This window comes from Falco naumanni, chromosome Z (genome assembly GCF_017639655.2).
Source record: "Falco naumanni isolate bFalNau1 chromosome Z, bFalNau1.pat, whole genome shotgun sequence".
NCBI lineage: Eukaryota > Metazoa > Chordata > Aves > Falconiformes > Falconidae > Falco > Falco naumanni.
The window spans coordinates 39,563,655-39,582,229 of NC_054080.1; the positions used below are offsets into that span (position 1 = coordinate 39,563,655).

General features: G+C 35.4%; 1 protein-coding gene across 1 annotated transcript in view; it reads left to right on the forward strand.

The window, feature by feature from the left end:
* The first annotated feature begins 1,685 nt into the window (after positions 1 to 1,685).
* LOC121081620 (contactin-associated protein-like 4) overlaps positions 1,686 to 18,575 on the forward strand; it is a 260,711-nt gene continuing 243,821 nt past the window's right edge. The window contains exon 1 of the mRNA XM_040580814.1: positions 1,686 to 1,823. Within this exon, the coding sequence (XP_040436748.1) occupies positions 1,739 to 1,823 (85 nt within the window). The 5' untranslated portion in view covers positions 1,686 to 1,738. The remainder of the gene's footprint in view (positions 1,824 to 18,575) is intronic.

The window sequence follows — 18,575 nt, forward strand, 5'->3', positions numbered from 1 at the left end:
GAGCCTTGAATACATTTTTGTAAAACCTAAATTAGTCTGACTGAGGTAGCATGAAACCAAAACACATCTTACTCTTCGTTCTCTAGCTGAATCAAAGCATCCTTCAAGGGCTAAGGAAATTGATTTAAATAAGCAACTAAAGTTCAGAAGCTTATGGAACTTAATTCACATTACATCTCTGTCCCACAGTTGTTCCTGAAACCAAACAGTCCTACATGGCAATTTGCATTAAAATCCACAGTCTCAGCAACACACAAGAAAGAATCTCAGCAGTATGCTGTCTAGTGTCTGACCCACAGACACCAGAATCCTTTTGGATGGAAAAACCTGTTGGTATATCTGAGCTCCTAAACAGTCCACAAGATGTAGGAAGACAAAGCCTGGGCCACTGGCATGAATTTGTAATCTATAAGTCTGTTTATGCACCTCATGGTAACTCAGAAGGTCCTTGTGTAGTGCCTTTCCATAGCAATTTCTGCCAAATATGAAGACAGTCTCTACAGTAGTAGCCTTCCAGAAGCAGCAGTGATGGAGCCATGGATGTGGTCCTTTAATGCAGACTTTGCCCTCGATGTCAGGAGTTTACCAATAAGCAGGTTATTCCTCATACTTGAGGTCTGTAACATTTGTATTTTAACATACAAAATTTATTGTGATTTAGCCTGTTTTGCAAAAACATTTTAGGCTACAGTTTAAATATAATGACGTAAAATTATTCTGAAGTTCTTTCCCAAGTGAAGCTTTTTTTTTCAACGTAAAGTGAGTACAAACATTAGGACAGTTTAAAGACATCTTCCTTTTTGCAAAAGTAGAGAAAGCAAGATGTGCTCTTTGTAGGTATTTGTTGGCAATCTTGGCAAAATTCCCAAGATTTTTGGGGAAGATTGGCACACTCATATGTTTATAAGTGTTTACTCACAGGAGCTGGGAATGTAATTCTTTGATGTCAGTATTATTAGCAGTAAACCTGAACCGGGATATTCACGGTGCATGTTTCTGAGGGGCTGCCAATCATTCGGTCCTATATGCTCACTTCATAAGTTAAGGCAGACCGCTCCTTTCACTTGCAAGCTTAGGTTCTCTACCACAGGCAAAATGCGTTCGTTCAAAAATGCAGAACTTGTAATGCCTCTGCAGCCGAAAGTGTAAAAATGTACCATGCTGAAAAAATGCACAGAATGGCAGCATGCATAGCTGATGCTCCCTGTTCCCCCCTCCCCCCTCCAAAAAAAAAAAAAAAAAAAAAAAAAAAAAGGAAAAAAAAAAAAAAAAGCGATAATGACAAAGAACTGGCCAAGGCGAGCATCCAGCAAGCGGCTCTGTGTCTGTGCTCATGTGCTGGCTGCTGTGCCTTATTGTCTGGCGTGCAGGAGCCCCACATTTCCTACCTGTCACCACAAGGGGTGTCCAGGACGCGCTGCCGGCGTGCGCCTTCAGTCACCGAGCTGTGCCGGCGAGCCTGGCAGTTCAGCCCTGAGTGGTTCTGTGAAACTGGAGGAGCGATTCTCGCCGCTGCTCTTCAGGGATTGCTGCTGTTCGAGGGAGAAGCGACTTTGGAGGCGGGTGTGTGTGTGTGAGGAGATGCGGAGTGCGCTTGGCTGAGGTGCCTGGCCCCTGAGAAGCGCTGCGAGGAGAGGCAGAGACAGGCAGTGAGGAGAGGAGGCAGGAGCAGGGCTGAAGTACAGAGCAGCTGTTTCCTAATACTCCGGTTCTTTCGAGTGTCTCACTGAATGTGAACATGGATTCTGTCACTGAAACCTTCCTGAAGCTGCTGTTTCTCCTGTCTGTTCCTAACTGGCACACGGCTGTGGCAGGAAATAAATGTAAGTATTGCATACGATTTAAAACTCAATCCAGAGTGTTCTGAAAACTTCTGGGATATTTTATTTGCATTTAGAATAAGTAATATTTTTGAGACAAATGCTTAGTGCTTGGAAATCGTGACAGCAAGTTGCTAGGCTGAAAATGTTCCAAAATCCTTCTACAGATTCTTGTCATAAATCTAGGTGCAGAATATTGTTTATAAAGCTTACAGTCTAAGAGTATGCAAAAGCAGCATTTTGTTAAAGGATGTATGTTCAGTCCCATTTTCATTTTTGTTGTCTGTTTAAGTGCATCATTTTCCAGTGATTTGTGCCTTTCTTGGAAATTACTGGCAGATTTCTATTGTGTACTGCTTCAGCTTGGTTTTTAGCAATTTATAATTTTGAAAGCTGGTATCTGAATCTCCTGAATTAAGCTGGCACTTAAATAACTCTAATGGACAATACTGTGCAGTTCAAGAGCAGTACCAATATAACAAGGAAAAATGTGGGTAGCAAGACTTTATAGTCTCTGCATTGATTGCTTAAGGAGTATTGTTCATGCATGACTACAGAAGAGAATGCCATCTGTTCCAGCAGAAAGTTTTCAAAAAAATGAGTAATTCATAGTTAGCCAGTAGGGTGATATTGCAAAATAAAGATGTTGACAACAGTTTTAAAGAAAATCTGCTCTCTAGGGAGGCAAATCTGATATATACCTGAAAATCTCTGTCTTCAGTGTTCAATTAGATTAAATACCTTTAAATGAAAAAGAAAAGAAAAAGAAAAAAAAAAAACCCAACACAACCGCCCCCCCCAAAAAGCAAACAAACAAAAAAAACCCACAAAAAAACCCCAACAACAAACACAAAAAAACCCCAAAACACCTGTCCAGGAAGCTGATTTTAAGGGGGTTTATTATTCTGAAATTGTTCTGACCTATTCTTGATCCATTTGATTTGGCTTCAGCAAACTGAAGGATTCATTTTGCGTACATGTGGTAGAACAGTAGCCTAAATGCCAGATGATTGTAACCTGAAATGAGCATATTTTCTCCTCTTCCTGTTAAGGCACTGGTTGTGCATCACAGGAATGGGGTGGGCAGGAGCAATGCCTCTATGGGAAGAAAGTGCACACCAAAGCAAGGAGGAATGTTCAGGAATAACCTTACAGCCCAGTGGCAGGGGACAGCTCCCTGGAAACATTTGAGCAATGGCAGAGAAGTTAAGTTTGAAGTGCTCTGTAGGTCTGTAGCCTAGGGTTTTGCATATGGATGGTTTGTAAACTAAACATGCTCCCATGAGCCAGACATTCACATTACAGCACCAGAATGATCTTGTGCTGTCATTCAGTAATGATATCTCATTTGATACTCAAGTGCATAGTGTAGCCCTAAACATGAATACTAAGTTCCTCTTATTAAACACCCTGCTGCAATCCAGCCACAGCTTTAATTCTCTTCATCATTCTGCATTGTACAGTTTATGAATACATCCATTTTCACAAGACCATGATAATTGAATTGCACATTAATAGCATTTGGCACTATGCACAAAACTAAATCAGTTGCTTACAGGGAGGCATATTAAAACCAGTGCAAAAAAGGCTTGTATCACACACCAAAGCAGGAAAGCACTAGAGGTCACTCTTACAATTTAGGAAGTAAGGTTTGAGGAAAAGGCTCAAGCTTCCAAATACAAAATTATGAAGGAAAAAACAAATCAGGTATGTAAGACATTTACTACTCGTGTTCTCAAATACTTCTCAAAAACAAGCCAAACTCAATTACAGTGTCAAATAAGTGACTTGAATGAATAGATTTTTCACATATATGCTAGTATTTATAAATGTATAGTATTTTTATTTATTAGTAAGTCCTAAATCCTATGGCAAAACAATTATCTGAACTGAAAAAGTAAGAACTCTTCCCGTGCTACATGCAAGGAAACTGTTTGTGGGAAAAGTAAATTAAATTATTTAAATCAAGGAGTGCGTGCTAATGTCTGAAGGGAACTTGGCCACTCTAATGCATATATTTGCTTTTCAATATCTAATCTGGAAAAATATTAAAATCCATCCATATATATATATATATGGATGTATATTATTTTGGAAGTAAAAAAATTCTGTGGTAGAATTAGTTTGTTTTAGAAGTTACAGTTTTCATCTCTACTATCAAGGCCTGAATCTGGTTAGGTTGCATAAAATCACTTCAGGAGAAAAGGTTTTTCATAATTACTGATTACAGGAGATCCATGCAGCAGCTGTTATCTGCTCGCTTGCCCTTACCTTACTCCTTTTTTCTTAAGAAGTTGACCAGGAATTGAAACCCTTTTCAGTAAGTTATTCTACTGTTGTCATAAATGTATTGAAATATTTACAAAACCAGGTAAAGTTTAGTTTTCCTGCATGAACATTGGTGGCTAGATTTTCCAGTAGGCTACCAATCATCAAAGAAAACAGGATTTTTTTAAAAAAGAATTAATTTCTTCTCAATTAATCTGGTTTTCATCTTTTAATTTCATGGTTCTTTCTCTAATATCAGATCCTGAATACCTAAATTTTACTTTGTCTTTCTTCAGACCAGCTGCTATTAAGAAAAGACCAAAGACCTTTACATGTCACCTTGAAGTGCCAATGTCAATGTTACTAAGTTATTCGTATATATAAAAATTCTTGGATCAAAAATTGTTGTGGTCAGGACTATTTCTGTCTTAAAGGAATCACAGTATTGCTTTTTCTGAGTAAAATGATTTTGAAGTTCTTAGGTTATCTGAAGGTGACAGACCCTATTATCTAGAATATGAATATATATTTCTGTGGTTTTATTTTAGGATTTTGTATTGGTTGGTTGCGTAGGGTTTTTTCCCCTGAAAAATAACACCGACACTTCCAACCAAGAGAGGAAATAATTGCTGCTGGAAACTCAAATCTTGTAAAAGTTCTGTACTAGTGCTGCTTCATGCTTTCCTGTGCTTTCTTCCTCCCAAATAATTGCACTTCCAAATCAGTTGAAAGAAGTTTAAAGTGCACAGCCATGAGTAAGTAACTGTATAAGGTCAACTGTGAGTTTTAAATGAGGGATTAAAGCAAGTACTTCTAAGTTTTTTTCACTGGAGCTAGGAAACATTTTTATTTTATTGGGAACTGGCTCTATAGCTGTAAATCAGCAAGTTCCTAAATCAGGCCTTGAGAACCTGCCAGAAATTGGTACTCTAATAGGTGCAGTAGCGCTTTTTTTTTTTTTTTTTTTTTTTTTTAACTCTCAAAAACTGAAGAATTGCAGAAAACATAATTAAACCCCCTACGCACAACTGAATTGTGGCTAAAAATTATTAAGGTTAAACTTGACAGTGAATGGAAATATAGAGAACAAATTAGAGACTTTCCATGTAAATTATCACATCTTTATACCTACCTTTTTTTATTAAAACTTGCCAGTTTTACAGATGGTTTTGTTGATTCAGATTTTCTTATTTGTACTGCAATGATCATAGTTTCTATAAATGCAGAAACCTTTATTATTATTATTATTATTATTATTATTGCTGTTACTATTTTTAAATATAAGTGATTTCTTGCTAATGTTACGATAGAAAACCTACTCTAAAGGTGACAGAGTGTGACTGTTAGTGACGCTGAAGTTTTCAAATAAAGAAGTGACGGATCACAGACCTTGACTATTATCAAATGTAAGTCATTGTACAAATAGTTTTCCCAGGGAAGAGATTACTTGCTACAAGAAAAAATATTGTATCTTAATTTAGAAAATAATTTTATTCTGTTGTTAGTCATTGGTACTAAACAGTTCCATAGGCTATCTGACAACTTTATGGAATCATAAAAAATATGCACACATGTTGTTGATCACAAAAAAATTAAATTAAAATGGAATACTTTTACTGTTAGTTTGTGGTTGATGTAAACTGTATGGGAGAAGAAACTAGAAACTTTCTTAATTTTCTTTTAACCTCATTAATATTTATATTCTGTTTTTTATTATCTGTCTCTCCTCTGCAATAACAACGGAGATCCCATCAGAGATCAGGCCATCTCTGGGCAATTATTTATACTAATAAAACATTACAGACATCTCTAGCATATTTTCCATCTTCAAATCTAGTCCAATACCAATGGAAAAATCTATCAAAATTTGTTTCAGACTTTCAAGGTTGAGATTTCACAGAAAGGCCTTGTGTTGGTTATGCTAAGTATCATCAATAATTTGCATCCCATTGCTCTAGACTTTTAAATTCCCATGAACATATTTGTCCTTGGGATCAGTCAGCAGGATGGATGGAGCAAATTTTGTCATGATTGATGGATAGTGACAGACAATTAATGACATTCTTGAAGTGGGATAGATTTAACCATAAAAAGAAAATGCAGTACATTATATGTAAAGCATGTTGTTAGCTCTAGTAATAATATTTGCATTATATTATAAGGTATACTGTATTTTAGTTAAGTACCAGCCAGGAGTTCCAGAGTAATTGCTAACTTTTTCACATTTTGATAATTTTGCAGTCATCAAAATTCTTCTTTCTTTCTTACAGAATAATTAGATGCAAGTATACATCTATGTTCATGCACAAGAAAGGCAACATTTTAACTAGGGTGTTGTTTCCAAATACTTGTGTCTCTCAAAGTCATGTATACTTCTATCACTGTACATGAGGTACAGTGCTGAAGTTTAGTATTATTTTTGAATGCTTCTGTACTGCAGTAGAAAAGAACAAGTATTTTGTCATGTATTGATATGTCTCATATGATATATTTGCGAGTATTCTGCCTACTGATCCATTTTCTGTAAGAATTTCAACAGTCACAATTTAATAGCATCTAACAAGTTTAGGTGGAAAAAAAGTAGATGTCCCCCATCCCTCCCCCACCCCTGCTGCCTCCCCACCCTGAACAAGCAAATCAAAGAACACTTGTATGCTCAAGAAGCATTACATCACTCAAATTTTTATGTTCTTTTCCCCTAAAATCCCTGTGCTTTGATGCTAATTGCGAGTTTGAGAGTTTGGAGTGCAATATCACATAGGATTAGGGCTCTGTTTTGTGGGAAAGTTAGAACTGTTTCTCAGTACTTTTATATGTTTATTTGTTGTTAGTTACTTTCAGTCAATAAGGTGATAACAGAGGTGGGGGCAGTGAGATCCATCACTGATTCAAAGGGCTTTCCTTCCTAGAACACCCCAGGCAATTTTTTTAAGAATAATAAAAAAATACCAAATAATAAAATTAGTCATGTTTGTCAGTAACTCCAGATTTGCAAATTAACTTTATTTAAGAGTTTTCTGAAGCGAAAAGTTAAAATTTGCTCTTCCCTCTCAGTTTTCAGGGCTTTTTTTTATGAAAAGGGAAGGAAACCCAAAATGATAGTGATAACATTGGTTTTACATTTCTATACAATTGCTTGAGGTTTTGCACTGTTAAATATTACTAGGGTTAAATGTTTTGGTAGGTTGATCTAGTAGTTCTCGAATATAAAACACGTTTTTGTAATCTACAACTTGTAATTTCGGCAGTCAGAATCTGTGCATAGCTTCTGGATTAAAACTGAAAGAGTTACGTGTGTCTCAGTGTACAAATATGTATTATATAAATGTCATTATGACAAAAGCTGTGCCTTTAAACTTGAAAATGACAAAATGTATGTGAGATAAGAGTATGTTGTCACAATGACAATTTGTTCCTCCTTTGTAAAAAAAGTTGAAAAAAAAACCCACTACTGTTTAACTAATGGCAGTTAACTGAAATTTTGTCTCTCCAGTTTTTTACACTTTACACATTTAATCATGTTTACTTATCTGTTGTGTATTTGTATTTTATATAGGTACAAGTATGGCATTACAGACTAATGTTTCTCAAAGGATTACTCTATAGGTCTCCTTCCATCAGCTTAAACCTGTGGCAGTAACCTTGATTTAAATCTGTGAAACACAGAGGAGAGTTAATGTCCAAACTATTTCATCTGTTTCACTTTTCAGAAGACAGTTTTCAGTGTTTAATACAATTGCTACGTGATTTTTTTTTAGTAAGAAAAACATAGTGTGCTACATAGTGTAGAAGGAAAAAATGGCACTGTTTATATTCCACTTAATGAGTATTTTCATTGCAGTAATTTGAAAAGTGATTGAATTCTTGAAAACTTCTGACATTTTAAGTAGATTAAAAATAGCAACTACAGAATTATTATTTAAATACAATACTCACTTAATAGACTACTGAAGAAAACTACCTCCAGGGTTTTAAATCTCAAAGGATAGAGAAAAATTATGGTTAGGAAATCTACCCAGCTGGGTAGTGGGTCTAATTACTTTTTTATCAAATAAATCTTGGTATTTGGTTGTGCTCAAGAATAAGTTATTACTTGTTCCTTGCCTGTTTGTTTCTGTAACAATCTTTTAGCACTTAACATATCTACATATGTGGTCTTGAAGGAAACATGGATTAGAAACATCATGTTGGAATGTTTTAATTTATTCTTATTATTTAACATCGTTCTTTATATAGCTGATATCTGAAGAGAACTTGCTGTTTCTCAGGTGTTTATCTGTACACTTTTAAACCTAAACAGAAAGTGGTTTTCAAAACTTGTCTTAAAAATATGATTTTACAAAGATTTTTTCATGATTGTATTTAAAATGCCACCAAAAATCCCCAGCTGTGTCTAGTTGACCTGTTCAGAGTTATTGTGAAAACACAACTTTAAAGAAAATTCTAAACAACAAAAAACAAGTCTAAATGTGGTTAACACAATATTATTACTCAGATGCCATATAACCTAGTAAAAAACCTCACTAGGACAGCAAACAATAAATTATTATTAGAAAATTTATAGAGCAGAGGTTTTGAACAAGACAGGAAGAGTAAGACCTTCAGAGGGTGACACACACTTTAGAAGTGATGCTGTAGACAGGCTGGGTTGCGTACAGGGAGCCTGGATCACTTTGGTTAGTTCACCTGCAGCATTGTACAGTATTCTCTGTTATGTTAGACTGGATGTGTTCAACGTGAATATTCTGTAATTATGTGAAAGTTTTCAGGAAAGATTGGAAAGTTTATCTCTTCAGGTTTACGATTTACAGTAAAGGTCATATGATCACTGCTGTGCTTCATTAAGAAAATACTGCTGGAAGATATTTTAAATTAGAAATAGCTATATAGGAGCTGAAGAATAGAGACTTTCTGAATTTCCACTACTTCATTTATTAGCAAATATGCATTACTTTTGAGATATATGATGAATTGATGGATTCTGCAGAGACAGGAAAGTTGGGATATAAGTGTTTAAAATTAAATCTGGAACTTGGATGTTTGTTTCTTAGCTAGCTAAGTCCCTTTTTCGTCATACGAGAGAAAAAAATTTCTTATAGGAAGAAATCATGCAGAAGATGGAAGGAAGAAATCTCATGCAAATTTAGTTACCTAGTATGAGGTGATTTGCAGTGTAGAAGTATCATTTGTCTAATTACTGATTATGACTCTGAGTCTAGATGGCTAGGTCAGCTGTAGGCTTTGTAGACAACAAAACTTACATGATGTGAGTTCCAGTTTGATCAAAATTTCGTACCCAAAATGAATGTCAGAGAAACATAGAGCAAGCTGTACTAACTGCCTTGTACATTAATTACCAGATATATCCAATGCATTCATGTTTGACATTGAAGTTCCCAACGTCTCCCTTATCTGTGTTTGGGCAAATGGGTTCTCCTTGACTTCCCAAGTGTTAAGGTTGCCACTATTATAATCCTAGATAAAATATAGGGGCTAAGTGAGGATCTGGAAATGTCCTGCAAGTGAGACCTGAAAGGATTAAATACACAGATATTTTAACCATATGCAATATTCTGGCAAAGGGAAAAAATCTCATTAATTTAAATAAGCTGGAATTGCCCCCTCTACCCAGATGAGACAGTCTGATCTTCCTACCCCTTCAACAAACCATGATTAAAGCTCAATCTTAACCCCAGTCCTATCAAAACATTATTTTTTTTTTTTTTTTTTTTGCTTCTAAAGAAAACATAGAGTGAAAAGAGGCAGTCTAATTAACAAAATCAGCAGAATGCTACAGCATTTCTTTTCATAAAACAGTAACAAAAGAGATAAAAGTGTCTTGGTAGTTTTACTTTAAAGCCTTTCTATTCTCTAGCCTCTAATGATGGTTATAGATGGACTGTTACATGGGATAGGAGGCCCTTTTGTGCTCCAAGCCAGCAAACTGTGGCTCTCCCTGTAACCTCTTTTCCTGATGAATGACATGATACTTTCCTACTATGCAGTGGTCTAGTTTGCAATAGTTTTGTAATCATGATGAGATTTAAGAATACTATTTAAGAAAAAAATGCAATCTTTAGTAATTAAGATTTTTTTTTTTAATCAATGAAAAATGACAGTGTGTCTCAATGTCCTTATTTAATTAAAGCTCCTAGGGAAATAAATGGGAGCTTTGCCTAAATAAATGTTGAATAAAAGCTTTAGAAAGAATGAACTGAATATTCATTTAACAGTGGTATGCTGCATAGATTGAATATAACTAATCTCTTTATTTCCTTTCTATGTACCAGACTTTTCTTTTTGCCTTGTTTGGAGGACTCAGATACAGAACTGTGTAACAAACAAGAATTACTCATTTGTCCCACTTGACAAAAAATAAATATGTGAAGAAAAAGACATTTAGAATTTTAGCTAGTTCCTGTGGTTAGGGAATTCATATGCCTGCAGTGAAAAACTGCTGCTCTGTTTCTCTGAGCCAGTTGTAACATATTTTTTTAAACCTTCAAGATGATGGATTTTAATTTTCAAGTGTAAAATAGCCCCTCAAAACTTAATACTTTCAGGAGTATTTGGATGCAGTGTAGTACACTGGGGGTTGCTCCGTTCTGCCCTCCAATTGACAAGGTGCATTGCAGTAACCCTTAGTTTTATCAGCCTAAATGTGTAATTTGTAGGACTGATTTTCAGTTGCACGTGCCAGCGTGCTCTGGAGTTCCACTGTACCCTGCAGTGACTACATTTATGTCCTCAAGCAAAGTCTGTCTCATAGTTGTTTTTCTACAGAGTAGAGATGTCCTCTAGTAATACAGGCTGAGAACAGGTCTCTTGGAGAAAGGAGTGATAATCAGAAAACTTACATGTAAATTATTGTAGCTTGTTTACTCTTACATATAACATATCCATAAATGTAAATGTATGTCACTAGATTCTTTCACTGTAATATAAGAGAAACAGACTGGTGTTTGGTGTCATTTTTTAATGTACTTTGGGAAGATCTGGATGACAGTGATGAGCCTGGCACAAGAGGACGAGTATGACAGGGTTTTGCTCATGAATCAGTGCTGTAAAAATGTTATTCTGCCTTCAGTAAGTAATTAAGTAAAATGTAATACAGAAAGAATTCAATAATAGATGAATGAGCTGCCAAACTTTTGTTCAGATTTGATAGTCGCACTGTTTCTGTAAGAGGTGATCAATGTACTTTTTTTGTCTGGGTAAAACTTCTATTACATATAACAATAAATAAGTGTAAAACTCTCAGATGTCCTATGCACATGTGACAGGTTAATGGTAACTGTAGCACTATTCTGAAGAAGCCTTTAAGATATATTAGGAAATGTAGAAGTTTCTTTTACAGAAGATCATTTTTTCCCATCTACTTGTCTATTATTAATGTGCTTTGGGGCAAGATGATTTCTTTTTCTCTTTCCTACCTGAGGACTCAAAAAGATCCATCTGTGTTCAACTGTAAACTTGTTTTGACTTTTGTGAACTGTGATTATCTCATAGATCACTCTCATGTTGTATAGCTTTGCTTTACTGTGTCCTAATTCATTCTCCTTGGACAAGAAAACAAAGAATTTAGGAGATGAAGACTGGGGAAAAAGATGAGTAATGTACAGGTACCAATATGCATATTTCTGTGACATCTGCAATGAAGGGTTTTTAATTTTGAACCCTTCGCAAATTGTCTACATCTGCTTGCTATCTTGCTGTAGCCCAGAAATAGTAGATATCCAGTAAGAGTGACCCACATTTTGAGCAATGGGTGAGGGATGGATTTAGAGTTATGCTGAACTTGTTCTCAATTACCTTTAGGATACTGTAGAAAGTAAGCTTTTTTCCACAATCTGGTGTCAAGTTTCGGGAGGGGGAGGAATAATACATCTACCATGATGAAGAGTACTTTCTTCTTCATCTGTCTTTTCAGTGACTACACAGAAATTTGACAAAATTTTGTTTCTTTGGAAGGGTGTTAATGTATTCTCTGTAGATATTCTAGCTAAGGACAGATTGAGAAATTCTAAGAGAGAATTCTCTGATCTCTCTCACCTCTAGTAAAGTGTGTATGCGTGATGGAGGTAGAGAAGCAGGTAGTTTCTGTTTTGATGTTTCTAAAATATATATATATTTAGTGTCTCAGTGGATATGTTTCTAAGATACAGCCATGGGTGCTGAAAATGTATGTTGAGAGGAATCAAATTATGTCAACTTTCAGTGTATGGTTATATATACATGAACATCATAGATTTAAAGGCATGATTCAAAAATCTACCAGTGAACTAGTATCAGCAAACTGATAGTATCATGGATCACAATGTTTTATTTAGGAACTGCTGAATATGACTTTCATATTTACAAGTTTGGTTTCATACTTATTTATAGTTATTTTTGTCCATAGCTTGTTGAATGCTTTATTAACTTATCAACAGCTTTTAAAAATTATAATAATCTTTCACACCTGTATTGTTTGATAGTGGCAAAGGCATTATGATTTACTGATTCCATATATATTTAATTATTTATATAATTTTATGGCTTTTATTGATGCACATTTAGAAAATAAAGTACATTTAGAAAACAACATTTCAAGTTGGATATGTCTTCTTTTCTTAGTCATTCAAATTGAATAAATACAACACAAAATAATCTTAAACCTAGAACATTCAAACTGTGAGGATTTTGAAATGTTCCTGTGATCCTGATCTTCCTACTTATCAGCAGAGAGATATGTGTAGGAGAAAGTGGTGGTGAAGGAGTTCCTCTGACTTTGGAACCCCACTGCTAAAACCATGTTAAAACCGCACTTACAGTAATGGACAGTTTCAGTCAGAAAATCAGGTACTATTTAGTGCAAAATCCTTTTTCAGAATAGAACACCGTAAAATACTGAATTTTTCTTAAACTGCAATCTCTCTTGAAACATGACAAGGTAAATGGGTGGTAAATGATAGTGGGTGGCAAGCACTCAGTGTGTTACCCACTTCAAATATAAATAGTGATCAATTTTATAGTATCCTTTAATGTCTGCCTAAAAGTATTTGAAAGATAGTACCATCATCCACATAAATTTATTTTAATCAAATAATTAGTTGCCATTTTTCATGTAATTAATCTTTGTCATCACTGAGAGAAGAATTCATATGCCAGATCATACAGTACTATCTGTATTAGAATGTGGACTTCATTATGAAGGAGGAATTTTGTTATTTCTTCAGACTGAACAGAAATTTTATTTTCAAAGCCTAAACGTAAGACTCAGAAGAAAAGCAAACATTCTTTAAAATAATAAGTGGTTGTCTTCTACTGGTTAAACTACTGTTGGGGAATTTTTATTGTACCCTTCAAGGTGAATTTAATACATATTTGTGCTTAAATATGTAAAAATAAAAAAAGTAATTAATGAATCCTACTACAATAGGTGGTTCTAAAAGGAGCCTGCAAAGATGCCTTATGAGCAAGTGTCTTAATACACTTGCCCCAGCACCAATCCTGTGAGTGGTTTCATGATGCACATCCGTTCATCCTTAGGTCCATCCCTTGGCCCAGCTCTGCTTCCCAAAGGTGGCCCCTGGGGGCTTGCTGGTATTCCAGGATGGCTACAAGACAACATGGAGGAATTCTGTCTCTGGCATTCTTGCTCCCAGCCTGTTTAACTCCTTCTGCAGTTGGACCTTCTTGCTTTCCATGCCAGATCACTTCTCAGTCACAAATTTACCACTGCTGAGTAGCTACAGTTTGAATTTACCCTTCATTACTTTTGTAGTTGTGTAGCTTTTTTCATACTTCTTTTATTTTTTAATTGAGAAATACTTGAGAAATCTCATTTTGTGGCTTACATGTTAAAATGAAATTGCCAACAGACTGATATATAATATTCCTGTTGAAGGTCCAGAGCATGGACATTCGCAAAACACAGATGTCCATGGCTTAATCTACTATGTTCTCTAAAGAAAATTTAAAGTAAAGAATGATGCCTGATCAAAATTTTCAAATGACTTGAAAATTCATTAATTTACTTAGAAACACTTTACAGTTTCTGAATGTACAGAAACTGTTCACAGAAGCAACATTTTCAGCATTGGTAGTTTATTTTGGTTTTATTTGTTTGGATTGGTTTGTTTCTTGATTGACTCTATTTTAGGGGTTTTTTTCCAAGGGTGAAGTTTCCCGTAGCATGAAATAATGTTATGTGATTAATCAAAACAAAGATTTGCAGATTCAGTGCTCTGATAGTGACACAGTATTTTGTAAACTCCCTCCATTCCCTTTTGCAGGCATCAGAAATACAGATGCCAGATTGTTTCTTTTTATTGTGACCTCATTTCTTTCCTTGGCAAATTCTCCAAGAGTTGGAATCATCTCAGTTTCTGACATGTGGTTTGGCTGCCAAGACCAGCTTTGGCTACTCTGCTCTTCCCTGCTTCTTTCTGAGAAACATGGAGGTTTTGTAGTGATAAAAGTAGATGGAGACGCATCCTTCCATCTTGAAAGTTTTGCATGTTCTTGAATATTTGAAGCATCAACTCATTAAAAAGTGAAAAGCCTAACAGTCACTTAAAATGTGTACTGCTGTAGCCCATCTGTAACACTTCACCTTTTGTGCTAGCAAATGGCTTTACTCACAAAGGTTGTGCATGTCAACACTGTTTGCAGGTACAGTGTTGGTACCTTGTACAGCTTTTTATGCTTTCTTTTGGTATTATGTACATTCTGTGAAACTCCAGTATTCAAATAATTGTATAAAATGAAAGCTTTTGAAGATTCTTTTAAATCTAATCATTTTTAATTGTGGAATAGAAAAAAACAAAACAAAACAACATTAAATGAGTTATCTTAGTGAAGGCATGAACAATCTGCATGCAGCTCTCAAGGTTTTTAAACATGAGTCCCATTCTGGGTTCCCAGTCCTGGCTGTCAAAGAAGGACATCAGCAGGGACCTAGCTGACATCAGCACCTATAAAACAGCAAGGTCTTTTAAATACATTGCCTGATTTTCCCCTTGTTTTGAATCTCAGATTTCTAGCTGTTTTTTATTTTTGAGCTTCATTTTTGATTTTTTAATTGATTGTAGTGTCAGGTGACTTCTGTCCTTATTGCTCAGAATTGGGGGTGGGGGGTACTCTATCATTTAATTCTCACAAGTTAAACTTCATATTATTTTTATGCATTATATCAATGAATTCTTTAGGCAGGCAAGACTGCACTTGTAACTATGTATTTGCAAATCTAGATGTAAAAATATTACTGCATACAGGTGGGGGTTCTGAAATTTTTTTTAATAAATAATGTTTGTTAAATTTATTTTAATAAAAATATTTAGCATATGTTTGCATCTTTTTAATGTGATTCACACTACAGAGCTCTATTTGACCTCTATTTTGTAATCGGTTTTTGCATATTTTTTCTATTTATGTTCATGTGTAATTGCATATGTGAATTTAATACAGGTCACAAGTAGTTTAATTGCAGATATCAATGCAGAACCTGCCTAAGGATGATAAAGAAAAGATCTGCTGTTGCTGTTTTGAGTATGTTTCAGAGTTAATTTTGGTATACATTTGGAGAAAAAATACAAACGCAGAACAACCTGCACATTTTCTGGGAGATTTTTAAATGCCTTATTCACAGCTGCTGTGTGTTCAGCTCACATCAGAGACTGACACATTTCCAAATGACAGAAAGCTTCTTTTTAAAGCCACTTTTCCCTCATTGGTAGTAGTTTTGACCATTTCTTTGTTCTTTTCTGTCACACCATTGAACAGAGCCTTTTTTTTTTTTTTTTTTTTTTTTAGTGAAAACACTGGTTTGTGTCAAAAGAACAGATAAACAATCATGACTGTTAAGAAATAGCTGATTTTTATTAAGGCTTCTAGTGGCAACTGATGTTCTCTTTGCTAGATTGGTGGATTCCATTTACAGGGTCCAGCAGGAATCCAGATGGAGAACATTCCTGATTGGTCTCTGTGGAATTTTGTGAGCAAGGCAGGTTATAGGGTATGCTACTACTGCATGCCTTCTGTAAGTGGTAAGCTACAGAAGCTAGCAAAGCTGTGCCAACAGCCAAATGTTGAAGTGTTTTTATGTGTATTGGTGTATGTGGTTCCCAACACATGTATTTTTTCTGCTTTTAAGTAGAATATCAACATTCTGTCTGTTCCTTATGGTTTAATTATATTCTGGCATAATTATAAAAGAAACATACCATAAAGTTATAAACTTTGGACTGCTTCTTGTCTTAAAGCTTTTCACATTGACTATGAGCTTTCAAAACCACATGGTAACTCCGTTTTATAGACCTCATCTCAGGTCTGCCTTTATGTTTTAGAGAAATGAACTGGACATTCCTGATTATGCAAGTGCGTGTGGTAGATGTTGCTACATGTACAAACAGTTCCTTTCCTCTTTGCATTTGCATTGTCTGCCCCAGCAGAGAGTTTCTTGTGAAATAGGGTTAGGTAGATTACATTCTTTTTCTGCATGTACCACAACAGCAAGTGAAACTGTACAATTGGTTTTCGACCATGTGGTGCAACTTCAAGAGTCCACTGATTTCAAAACCTTGTCTTGACACTTAAAGTCTTTGATAGTGCTATATTTAATCAAACCCCTCAAACCATAGCTGCTTCCTTCACCACTCACCTGCACCCTGCTGCCAGTTCAAATTATTGATCTAATAGCAAGAAATGCATGTTCTGACATTAAAGATAGGCACCGTCATGAAGAGAAAATTGATAATACATTACTGATTAGAGCAGAGGCATTCATCGGAATGACAAGATGAGCTTTATTTTAATATTGGATAAATCCATTAAGCAATAATGAAATGCAGTGTTTTTCTAGACACCATGCTATACTAGGATATTTTTCTATTTGTTTTCTTTAGAGGTGAAACACATTTATTTAAGCAGGCCAACAAGATACAATATAAAGCAAAGCACAACCTTTTTGCATTTGCAGTGATATATACAACTTGTATAGAAATGTGAGAAGGCTGTGCTAAGCAGAAGTGTCCATCAAGGGATTTCCTCTCTATATGCAAGCAAAGGCTGCTCCCACTGAAAAAGGATGAAGAAAGATCTGAGAAGCTAGGGTCAAAAGGAAAATGAATTAATTAGGTCAGACAATGCATACTTTTCAGAAAAAGGAGCCCATACTTGTGCTATTTGCTGTACCTTTGAGGTTTCAGTGTTTGTCAAGAGATTAAGATGTTATCAACTTCAGCATAAAATGATCTTTTTATTTATAGCTTGAGTAAATAAAACAGTGGAAGCTTATATAAAATTATCATTCTCCTAAAAAATTGACGTACTGATAAGAGGTGTGATAATTTAGCTGACAAAGTAAGAGCTTTGTGGGTTGGCCTGATAAATATGAAGTCAAATTTCCCTCAAATTCCAATTTTATTTTTTTTTTTAATGAGTTATTGGACTGCAAGATTTATTTCACAAGTAAATTGAAAACTAAATTATGCCTCAAAGGCCTTATTACTTCTTTTACAACAATTTAAAAATGTGGTATTTATGAAGATTCTTTTGGAATATTACTTTCATACAATATTTCAGCTTTATTACAACACAAGGGAGAGTAAAAAAATACATTTTTCCTTCCTTGTTTTCCTACCTCTCTTTGATAGATCTCATCATAATTTTGCAATGTTGTACTCCAGGAATGAGTGGAAACGGTAATCCTTGTGCATTACCTGTGGTTTTCATTTTTTAGATATGCAGTCTGATTAGCTTTATTTATGTTATACTCACATAATTATGATAGTGTTAACAATCTAAAGCAGGAACTCTTCAGACTGATTATCTGTATGTCCATGCAATGTCCCTCAATGTACTACAATTACAATGCACTTGCAAAATTTCAACAACCGTTATATGTAAACTGTTGATTTTTCCTTAAAAGTTCCCTTTTTAAAATGCTAGACTTTCTGTTTTATATGATGAGGCTTGACTTCATGTTGTGGTTTAACCCCAGCCAATAACCAAGCGCCACACAACCGCTTGATCACTCCCCCCCACTGGGATAAGGGAGAGAACTGGATGAGCAAAAGTGAGAAAACTCGAGGGCTGAGATAAAGACACTTCTTTAATAGGTAAAGCAAAAGTTGCTCATGCAAGCAAAGCAAAGCAAGGAATTAATTCATCACTTCCCATGGGCAGGCAGGTGCTCAGCCATCCCCAGGAAAGCCGGGCTCCATCACATGTAGTGGTTACTTGGGAAGACAAATGCCATAAATATGAACTTCCCACCTGCTTCCTTCTTCTTCCCCCAGTTTACATACTCAGCATGACATCATATGGTATGGAATGTCCCTTTGGCCAGTTTGGGTCACCTGTCATGTCTGTGTCCAGTCCCAGTTTCCCAGCCCTCTTGATGGCAGTGCCCAAGAAACCAAAAAGTCCTTGATGTAGTATAGACACTGCCTAACAACAACTGAAAACATCTGTATGTTATTAACATTGCTCTTACACCAAACC